The 11,873-nt window shown below is 34.2% G+C and overlaps 1 protein-coding gene across 7 annotated transcripts in view; it reads left to right on the top strand.

Annotated features, from left to right (window-relative positions):
* Positions 1–11,873, top strand: part of OSBPL8 (oxysterol binding protein like 8) — a 208,020-nt gene that overhangs the window by 138,997 nt on the left and 57,150 nt on the right. For all 7 annotated transcript variants that reach the window (XM_003832884.4, XM_008958354.6, XM_055095924.2 and 4 more), the window contains one exon: positions 10,202–10,272. In XM_003832884.4, the coding sequence (XP_003832932.2) occupies positions 10,202–10,272 (71 nt within the window). The remainder of the gene's footprint in view (positions 1–10,201; positions 10,273–11,873) is intronic.

The raw sequence follows: 11,873 nt of genomic DNA, 5'->3' as shown, positions 1-11,873 counted from the left end.
TCTGCTTTTATCAACTAAGAAGTAGAATGGAATTAAGTACTTCAAAGAAGTGGCTTTTTGTTGTAACTTGGTAAAAGTAAAAAGTACATCTAATATCTCCTGATATACTTCATTGTTGTATTGAAAAAATTATTTTAGATGCATTTGCTTTTATCTGACAAAACTAGAGAAGGAAAGATTTGTTCTTCATTAGTGATATTTAAAGATAACTTTTTCTTACTGCTTTGAGCATAACCCTTTTTTAATTTTAATTTTCCTGAAAAAAATATTTTTTTCTTTTAGCCACTCCTGCCTTAATAAATACGTCAGCATAACCTTTTTCTTTATGATTAGCTATAACATGGATGTGACACCCCTGCCCCTGTACCCATAGTGATGTCATGATGCAATGTGTTTGTTTTATTTAGTTCATATCTGATTATCTATCTCTTGATCTCAGCTGTTACTTCTAGGTATGCTCGTTTTACTAATCTCTAGAACAGTACGTACAAATTGGAGTAAATAAACTTTGAACAAAGAAAGCATCTATAGACATCTATAGATTGTACATTTTAGTACATAGTTGTTTTGTATATTTTGACTTCTCAGATTTTTTTCTTGGCTCTTGGCTGTATTCAATATAGTTAATGTAGCAATTCTGTATTTATTTTGTAGATACTTATAAAATCTTTATTTGTAGATTTGTTTATGTAATTTCATTTTAATAAGACTGAAGCAACATAAAATTTGCTTTATTATATCACAGTATTAATGAACCAGGTATATCAAAAAGATAACGCCTTATCAGTGATGATAGTACTTGCATTTTGTGGACAAATTAGAGGTTAAGGGCAGAATGCTAATTTATTCAGCGATAATATTCCATTGCATTAGCAGGAAAAAGTAAACCTATGTACTTACACTAGAGATTGTCTAATGTAAAATTTACTGTAGATGGGAAACTGAAGTCTCTGGAATTTAAGGAACTTACCATGGTTATATAATTACTTGATGGAAGAGTTGTTATATTCACTGGAATTATTATGAGTCTGTGACTACTTCCAAAACAAAAAGATTAGAAGAAAGATATGACAGACTTTTTTCAACCAGGTTTGAATGTCATTAGTTTTTGTTTTGGGATTGAGCTTTAGGAAATTCTTTTTTATTTGCTTTGATGGCTAAAAGCATTTCTGAAACTCATTAGTATGTTTTTTTCTTTTCATATGAAGAGAATATTATAGCACTCTCTTGCTTCAGTCTTAAGTACTTTATCACTTTCAAGCCTTTCCCCATTGGAGAAACTGAACCATTGGAAGTTAAGTATTGTGCCCAATGTCATACAGCTAGTAAATGGTGGCGCCAGGGTTGATAGATAGTCCGACCCCATAGCTTATTCGCAGGTATCCCTCTGCCTTTATTATAAGCAGTTATTTTACTGTATTATAATTTTTGTTTGAATACCTGGCTTCTCTTTAGACAGTAGCCTTTTTAAAAGAAAGGAATGATAGGGAACAATGTCTTTTCATGTTTTTATCCCTAAATGCAATGTGTTATGTAACAGGTAGGTACACTATAAATATTTATACTATATATATGCACTTTGTTTTTGTTCTTGTTTTTGTTTTGAGATGGAGTCTCGCTCTGTCTCCCAGGCTGGAGTGCAGTGGTGTGATCTCGGCGCACTGCAGCCTCTGCCTCCTAGGTTCAAGGGATTCACCTGCTTCCACCTCCCAACTAGCTGAGACTACAGGCATGTATCACCACGCCCAGCTAATTTTTGTATTTTTAGTAGAGACAGGGTTTCACCATGTTAGCCAGGTTGGTCTCAAATTCCTGGCCTCAAGTGATCTGCCTGCCTCAGCCTCCCAAAGTTCTGGGATTATAGGCATGAGCCATCATGCCCAGCCTAATATTTATATTTATAAGAGGTGAATCCATTATTATTTCTTAATTGATTGAAAGGATTGCCATCTGTCAATCTAAATAGTAATCATTCTGAATATCTGCTTTTTTGTTTGTTTTTGTTTTGAGATGGAGTCTCACTCTGTCGCCCAGGCTGGAGCACAGAGGCACCATCTTGGCTCACAGCAACCTCCGCCTCCTGGGGTTCAAGTGATCCCCTCACCTCAGCCTCCCAAGTAGCTGGGATTACAGGCATGTGCTACCACACCCGGCTAATTTTTGTATTTTTAGTAGAGATGGGGGTTTCACCATGTTGGCCAGGCTGGTCTCGAACTCCTGACTTCAAGTGATCTGCCCACTTCAGCCTCCCGAAGCGCTGAAATTACAGGCATGAGCCACCTCATCTGACCTGAATATGTGCTGTTGTTATAGGTTCTATAACCTCAGAAAATGTGGAAGTCAGCCTGGATGTATGTTGCAGAGTGAAAATGGAGCAAGACTACCTGGTTTCTAATCCTCACTTAGCTACTTAATGACCATTTGGATGGAATTTGGCTTCAATAAAGTACCCCAGAGATACTCTTATTACTTTATGTAAGTTAAACAAGAGACAGAATACTTTGGAGAAAGGCTGTTAAGAAAGTAGTGAAAATCGGCCTGGCACAGTGGCTCACACCTGTAATCCCAGCACATTGGGAAGCCGAGGTGGGCAGATCACCTGAAGTTGAGAGTTCAAGACCAGCCTGACCAACATGGAGAAACCCCATCTCTACTAAAAATACAAAATGAGCTGGACGTGGTGGTGTGTGCCTGTAATCCCAGCTACTCGGGAGGCTAATTGCTTGAACCCGGGAGGCGGAGGTTGTGGTGAGCTGAGATTGTGCCATTGCACAGCAGCCTGGGCAATAAGAATGAAACTCCATCTCAAAAAAAAAAAAAAAAAAAGTAGTGAAAATCATATAATTTTCTGGAGAGAGGGTTTTCATTCCAGGTCTCTAATTATTATTACAAATAATTTTTTCAAAGTCAGCAATTAGTACACAAGTCAGAGATGGCCAGATACATAAGAAAATATGACATGAATGAGAAGTAACTGAAACAACAAACAGTAGAAAGAGGCTGGTAAGGCTTCTTGGATATTAGAGTGATCCAATACAAACTAATGTTTTTAAAGCTCTGTTTACGGTTTTTAAAAACATAAATGCAAACTTTCAAAATGGAATTATTTAAAATAGCCTGTAGATTTGTGAAATATTAGGATATAAATTTTAGAAATGAAATTAAACATAACCAAAATTTAAAACTCGGTGTACATACTAGTAGTACATTGGACATACAGATGAAGATAGAATTAGTGAAGAGGAAGGTAAGTCAGAAGAATTATTCAGGATACAGCAGGGAGGGAAAAGATGAAAAATAAAGAAGTTGAGGCATGCAGAATAAAAGGAAAAAAGCTGTCTTTTTTTGGTCATAAATAAAAGAAATAGAGAAAATAGGATAAAAAGTCTTTAAGTATAATGGCTATAATTGAACTGATCAAAGATACTAACCACAAATTCTCAAGAAAACAAATTAAAAAGAAACTTAAACCTAAACACATCATAGTGAAACTACAGACCATCAAAGACAGAGGGTGAAAACACCCAGATTTTCTTCACAAGAATAACAACAGTTAAACTCACACCTGTTTGACTTCTTCACTGAAACAGTAGAAGCTACAGGTGTACTTCAGGCAAAAGGAGAGTGATTTCAGATGGAAAGTCTTAAGTTGTAAGGATAAACAAATAGCAAGGGCTATATGGGCAAATTTAATGCACACTGATTCTAAAGCCAATACAAATAATGTCTTTTGGAGTTAAGAAGAGAGAGAGAGATTTGCAATATATGACAGTTATTGTGTATAAGCTGGAAGGGAGGTAAATAAGTTCTTCCAAGGCCTTTGTATTTCCCAGAAGGAGAGTAAATTAATAATTAATTTTAAACTTTGAAAAGTTAAGTATACATATTTTAATTTCTGAGTGTAACCACTAAACACAATGATTAATTTATGTTTTTAAATCTTGACTAGTTTATAATAAATAGAAGACAAGATAGTAGAGGACAATAGAGTATGGGAGGAACAAATAGAAAGTCCAAAATAAGATAAATATAAATCTAGGTAAGTCAGCAATTATATTGAGTACTAATGATCTAAAGATTAGTATTAAAAATAATCCAGTACCTGCTGTTACAAGTGACATATCTACATATAAAAGAATAAAGAAAAGTTGGGGTAGAGAAGGACTAGGGATAAAAAGCAATGCAAACACTACTGAAAAGAAAGTTCCTGTATCTATTGATACCAGACAGAATAAATTTTGGGGCAAAAAGCATGAGTACATTATATGCCCTCAAAATATATAAGGAAATTTTGTAGAGAACAACATGGAAACTAGATAAATCTGTACTTATATTCTTCTCTTTGTAATTGAGGGAGAAAAGGACAAAAATCAGTAAATACATATCAAAATAGAACTTCTCTACTAAGAAATTTGTGTTAATGGACAAATATAGAACTTTATACCCAACAACTATAGAATATACCTTCTTATCTAATACATATGGTATATTTATAAAAATTGCTCATATGCTGTGCCATAAAGTAAGCTTCAACAAATTTTAAATTATTAAAAGTATTCAGAACATATTATCTGACCTTATTTTTTATGTTAGAAATCTATAACAAAAAGTTCAATAAAAATTCTGTTATGTTTAAAATTCAAAAATATATTTCTAAATGCCTCATGGATCAAAGAAGAAATCAAAATAGGAATTGGAAAAATAACTGACTTGAACAATTATGAAAGCATTACATATCGAAATTTGTGGAATATAGCTTTAAAATCGTGATTAAGAGGAAATGTTTAGCCTTAAGTGCATATTTTAGAAACAGAAGGGAGAAGAAAAATTAATGAGCTAAGTATCTTTCTTAAGTTCAAAAAATAAGAGCAAAATCTCCAAAAAGAAAAAAAGACTATAATAAATGTAAGACTAAGAATTAATGGAACAGAAAATACACACACTAGAGAGTTTCAGTAAAGCCTAAAATTCTTGGAAAAAGACTGATAGACAAACCTGTGGTATGATTTATTATGAAAAAGAGTGCTACTGCAAATCAGTAGACAAAAGGTGTTTTTTTAAAACTGTAACTCTGATACAATTAGCCAGTATCAAAAATAAAGAGATATAACTATAGTTGGAGCCATGTATTAAACATGTAAGAGAATATTGTGAACTTTTGTATGCTGATGTACTCAAAAGTTCAAATGAAATAAATTCTTAGTAAATATAGTTTACTAAAATTGTTCTTAAAAGAAATGGAATATCTGAATAGTCCTAATAACCATTAAGAAATTAAATCAGAGGCTGGGCATGGGCACGGTGGCTCATGCCAGTAATCTCAGGACTTTGGGAGGCCAAGGCGGGTGGATCACTTGAGGTCAGGAGTTCGAGACTGGCCTGGCCAACATGGTGAAACCCCGTCTTTACTAAAAATACAAAAATTAGCTGGGCGTGGTGGCATGCACCTGTAATCCCAGCTACTCAGGAGGCTGAGGCAGGAGAATCGCTTGAACCCGGGAGACAGAGGTTGCAGTGAGCCGAGATCGTGCCACTGCACTCCAGCAGCCTGGGTGACAGAGCGAGACTCCATCTCAAAAAAAAAAAAAAAAAAAGGAAAGAAAAAAAAAGAAAAACAGAAATTAAACTAGAAAGCTCCGGATTCAGGTAGATACCGAGTTCTACCAACCATTAAATGAAAGAATAATTCTAGTCTTGCACAACTGCTTTCAGAGGATGGAAGTGGAGAGTGAGAACACTAGTATAGTATAACTTTGACATGAAATTCAACTGAAAGAGATTGTCCTATAATTTTTCCAATCAGTAATGAATATGGATTACAACACTCCTTAATGGTAGTAGCAATATCTTTTTATAAAGAGGACAATGCGTTATGACTAAGTTGGATGAAAATCTAAGAAAGCAGGATTGACTTAACATTAGAAATAAATGTGGTTCACTACACTAACAGATTAAAAGCAGAAAAAATAATATGGTTATCTTAATAGATGTGGGAAAAGTTTTGATGAAATCCAAATTTCGTTTTGTTAACTCTTAGAAAACTAGGAGTGAACTTCCTTAAATATCTGTATCAGTACCTGTTCCAGCTGGACATGGTGGCTTATACCTGTAATTCCAGCACTTTGGGAGGTTGAGGTGGGAGGATTGCTTGAGCCCAGGATTTGAAGACCAGCCTGGGCAACATGATGAGACCTCATCTCAACAACAACAACAAAAAAAAAGTCAGGCCTAGTGACATGTGTCTCTTGTCTCAGCTACTCAGGAGGCTGAGGTTGAAGGATTGCCTGTTACAGGAGGTCGAGGCTGCAGTGAGCTGAGATCACACCACTGCACTCCAGCCTAGGCAACAGAGCAAGACCCTGTCTCAAAAAAAAAAAAAAACCAGAAAAATAAACCCTGTTCCTTAAATATATATATTAATATATGTACCAATATCAATATCTATATCCAAATATATATAAAAATACACATATAAAAATATATCAAAAATCTACATTAAACATTGTACTTAATGGTTAAATATTGACAGTTTTGAGATTAGAAACAAGAATGCCTGCATTCACCATTTCCAGGCAATACTGTACTTTAAGTGCTAGATGAATAGAACAGATAGGGTGTGCAGAAACAGACCTACACATTTGTGAACATTTGACACATATGGATAAAAGAAGTTCTTTTTGATAAACGGTGGCAGGTCAGTTGGTGTCTAAATGCAAAGAAAGTGAAATTGTACCCGTATATCACACTGTACTCAAATGTCAATTCCAGGTGGATTGTAGATGTAGATGCAAAAAGTAAAACTACATTATTGGAAAATATTTTTATGACTGCAGATTTAGGGAAGAGTTTAAGACCCCAAAGCATTAACCTTTAAAGAAAGAGATTGCTAAATTTGACTACATGAAAATTAAAAGCTCTTCACCAAAAGAAACCATATAGCCTGTAAAAGCCACAGAATAAGGAGATGTTGACAACAAATACATTTGGCAAAGGACTAGTATCTAGACTATATCAAGAATTCTTATATAATAAGAAAAGATAGACGATTTTTTTTTTTTAATGTACAAAAGGTCTGAAGATGTTCTTCACAAAGAGGAAATTAGCCAATTAACATGAGAAAGTTCTCAACACCATTAGTAATCAGGGACACGCAAACTAAAACTTCACTGACAAACTACTGTGCATCCACCAGACTGCCAAAAATATTAAAAGTTTTTCAATACTGAAGTTACTACGATTATGGAGAAAAGAGAACTTTTGCATAGTTTGGTATAAAGTTTAAGTTACACATGCTCTGTGACCCAGGATTCCTCCTTCTAGATTTAAACCTTAGAGAAACTTAGAGGTGTCTACCACGATACATTTCCAAGAATATTCATAGCACTATTGTTCATCAGGGGAAAATTAGGAACAATCCAAGTGTCTGATAATGGTGGAATGGATAAATAGTGGTATAGTCATGCAGTAGGGTTCTAATCAGCAGTGAAAACGAATGAAGTACCTGCTGTGACACGCTAGTAAATAATTATTGCACAAGTCGAATTACTTGTGGAGACAAAGGGTGGATTGTGATTAAGAATTGCACTGAGGAGGAATCTTATGAAATGTTAGCAATTCTCTATTTCTTGATTTGGGAGGTTGTTAAGTAAGTATTCTCTCTGTTATACATTTATGTTTTAGGCATTTTTCTGAAGATGTGCTGTATTTCACATTTTCTAAAACCTTTAGAAGTAAAAATGGAGTTCTTTCTATTAAATTTTTGATTAATTTATGAAATTTTTAAGTTTCAGAGAATATACAAAGATTAGACCCTTTTCAGGAACTCACGGTCAACGTGAGCATAAAGATAATTGGAGTATACTGCAGTAAATACTGTAGTACAAGTGTGTGTGAAGTGCTGTTTGTGTCATAGAAAGGAACAGCTAACTATGCCTGCAAAGTCAAAACAAGGCCTCCCTGAAGGGGTGGCCTTGCGTCTTGAGAGGCTCCATGGCATTGTAGAAACAGCATGAGTTTTAAATGTAGACCTAAGTTTAAATCAGCTCTGATAGTCACTTGTTGATGTTGGTCAACATAATTTCTGTGAGCTTTAGTTTTTTCAACTGTAAAATATGGTTAATTTTTGTGTGTGTGTGGCATTGTTTTAAAGATTAGAAAAAAATGAAACCTATAGCATAGTGTGTCACACTCGGGTTCTCACAAATAGGTATTGGTTGCTTTATTATTGCTTTTATTAATATTATTGTGTTAATTAGTATAAATATCATTATTGCTGATAAATGAATCAGAATTAGCCAGATACAGAACAAGTTAAAGGGATATAGACTAGGTGGCATAGGATGTCAAAGCAAGAGAAACGCAATAAAATGGAAGAGTAGGGAAAGGATGTGTTTTAAAATTATTTTTATTGAGGTATAATTTACATGTAATTAAGTGTGCAGCTTTTGAATTTTTAGTTACGTATAGACACGTGTAATCACTTCCCATAGCAGAAGGCTCTCTCACACCCCTCCGAGTCAGTATTTCCTCCAAAAGGTAAACTACTGTTCCAACCTCTAACGCCATAGATTGTTTGTAAATAGAATCATATGGTACGTACTTTTTTTTAATGGGGAGAGTTGGCTTCTCACTCAATATTTGTTGTTCTTTTTTGTTGCTGTCTAATTTTCCATAGTGTGACCATACTATAATGAATTCATTAATTTTACTCTTAATAGCCATTTGAAGTGGTTCCAGATTTTGGCTATTATGAATAAAGCTTCTATGAACATTCTTGTGCCTCTCTTTTGATGGATGTACACACTCATTTCTGTTGGGTATATCTAGGATTAGAATTCCTCCGTGTAGAATGTACATTTAACTTTAATAGATACAGTCAAGTAGTTTTTCAAAGTTGTTATGCCACTCTATGTTCTCACCAGTAGTGAACAGAGTTTCATTTGCTCTATGTTTTCACCTGTACCTGGATGGTGTTAGTCCTTTTAATTTTAGCCATTCTAATAGGGATGTAGGTTTCTGTCTCATTGTAGGAGTGGGGAGGATACTTGGAAGAGACCACTACCCCAAATCACTAACTAGTTTCATTTAAAATTCCGTGTTGCATTTATGAAAGTTTCATTTTTTTTACATTTTATTTTTAGTATTGAGATTGAGTGATCTTTTTTCTTACCAGAGAAGGAAAAAAGATCCCTTTTTTTATATCATATAAAATTTTCAGTAAAATATCTGATTAAGAAAATAGAACAGTTTTTTTAGCTGTTACATTAATAAACCAAATGCAGAATCAATGGTATTATCCTTGATGTGCTAGAAGTGTTTTTAAAATACTTTAGGCACTGGTACTACTTGACTTTTTTAAAAATGTTGCTTTATGAATGATTGTACATATTTTAAAATAAAGGCTTTTATTGGACTCTGAACAAATAATTATAGGGAAGAGTAAGTACCTGTCCTCAAAAATAGAAAAACCTCATTAAAATTAAAATGTACTGCTCCTTTTATACCTGCCACACAAGTCTCAATATAATTGTACCTTTGTAATAGTAATTTGTTAATTGGTTTATGCATAGTGCTATATTAAAGTGTTATATGATTGCAGGAGTATATGCATGTTTGTCTCACTGCACTCTTGTATTTAAGATTCATCCTTTTAGAATAAGAATAGAAAATGATGATAATAAAGGTGAACATTAATTGAATGTATGCTATGTGCAAAAACACTATGCTAAGTGCTTTGTATGTATCTTCATCTAATTCTCACCATATGCACATTATAAGATTTTTAAAAAGTCAATCCAGATTTATTTCCCCAGTCTTTCATCACCTCGTCTGAAATTGTTTTCCATTTTGACCAGAGGTATGAAAAGTATGTTGAGCTGGTTCCGTGAGTTAGAATTCGTTGCTGGAAACCAGCTCGCTAGAATACAAGCTCTATAAGCGCTGAATTTATGCAGAGTTCTGCAGGAGCAAAGAAGAGATACTTCACGATGTTGGTGGGTTCAGGGAAATACTTCATTTTTTCTAAGCCTTAATTCTAAAGGATTATACTAGATATGACCCTCTAGAGATCTTTAATAGTTTAAAGCTGTGTGTACAGGCTTCCTGCACTGATTTATATCAAATATAGTCTATACTTGAAAATGAGTGACTTATTATACATGTTCAAAAGTAGTAATACTGATATGCTGACTATTTTTTTAAGGTTTTGAAAGAGGGAAGGAAGATATTTCTCAAAATAAAGATGAATCTTCACTTTCTATGTCAAAGAGCAAGGTAAGCATATATAAGCAAATATATGATTATGACATATTCTTAATATTTGAGATGAGGGAACTAACACTGAAATCCTATGAAGCTTTTTTGTGATGTTTTTATGTTGATACATCTGAACCATGTAGTGTGTATTAAAAGAGTGAAGTTCCATTGGGGCTAATATAAGTATTGTTGGTTACTTAGAAATACAGCTGATTGGTAACCAGTTTTCCTGCCAGAGTAATACTGTTTCTGGTATCTCTGCTATAGCAGCACTTCTCAAACTTGAGTCTGAGGATTGCATTCAGATATATTCTCAGGGTTTGTGGCTTTAAAAAAAAAATCTTAAGTGTTTTGAGTTCATTCAGATGACAATCAAAATACATATATTTTACCAGTTAAAAGCCAGAGCTTTGCAGTAGTAATTGCCTACTATTGACAGACATTTTCTTAGAATAAGACATAGTTTATGAATCAGTATTTCTGAAACTGGGATACTTAGACACATTCTTAGGCCTGTTAAGCATTTTTTTTCTTTAAGAAAATTCAGATTTGAGAAACGCCATGTGATGCAGTAACCAGTTTCCCTATGGGTTTTTAGTTCACTAGATTTTCTATAATTTGTGAAGGAATTCAACTTTTGGCTGTTCTTTCTGGTAAGATATAGTAGCAGGGGAGCTTTTATGTTTATGGAATCAAACTTCAATGACTGTAAGATAACTGTTTCTAAAGACTGAATTCTCTGTTATTCTCAGCAGTTGGGCTTGCTCTTACAACCCACATTTTTTGCTCCTGTTCTTGAGAGTGGTTGAGAGGCTTGCACAGTATGTTTTTATGTATGATTTTACATAAATATTATTCCCACTTTTTATGTATACATTACACAAAAGTTCATCTATCATATTAGTGTAAAGTACTTAGGCTAGAAGTTTAAAAGTACTTTGTATTTATATAACATGTATGAGAAATGCCTGGATCACCAATGGGAGAAAATATTTCTTTCCCCATTGCAAGGTTCATGGCTGAGATCCCCATAACAAAAGAAAGATGAACAAGAGAAAAGCATACACATTTATTTAACATAAGTTCTGTGTGACACAGGAGCTTTCAGAAATGAAGACCCAAAAGAACAGGGAAATCTGTGTATTTATGTGCTTTGGTTTGATGAAGAGCAGACAGTCACAGAAGTATGATTGGACAAAGGTTGAGGGGTATTATATGATGCTAATACACTGAGGGGAATTTAGCAAGGCCTGTTTGTTCAGCTTCTTCTTGGTATCTCTGTGTGTTTGGATTCTTTCTTCTAAGGATAGGTAGAGCACCTGCTTCAGAGCAGAAAGGCAGAAGGTCAGAGAGTGACCTTTCTGCTTTTCAAGTTTTCTCAGTTTCCTTCAGCTTAGAAGAGTCAGTATGCCCCTATATTTTGGGGTAGTGAGTTTTGAGCCCTGTCAATCATTTTACATGATCTGTATTATTAAAGAAAGTAGGAAATAATTTATCTTAGGTCTGCCACAGCTAGAAATACAATGAGATTTATAGAGTTTTTTTTTTTTAAAAAAGATCTATTTTCAAGCAATTAATACCAGAATTGGTGAATACATGATATAATGGTATTCCTACTC

The sequence above is a fragment of the Pan paniscus genome, chromosome 10 (genome assembly GCF_029289425.2).
Source record: "Pan paniscus chromosome 10, NHGRI_mPanPan1-v2.0_pri, whole genome shotgun sequence".
NCBI classification, from domain to species: domain Eukaryota; kingdom Metazoa; phylum Chordata; class Mammalia; order Primates; family Hominidae; genus Pan; species Pan paniscus.
Note: the sequence above shows the minus strand (reverse complement) of the source record. Positions and strands in the feature narration are given on the sequence as shown.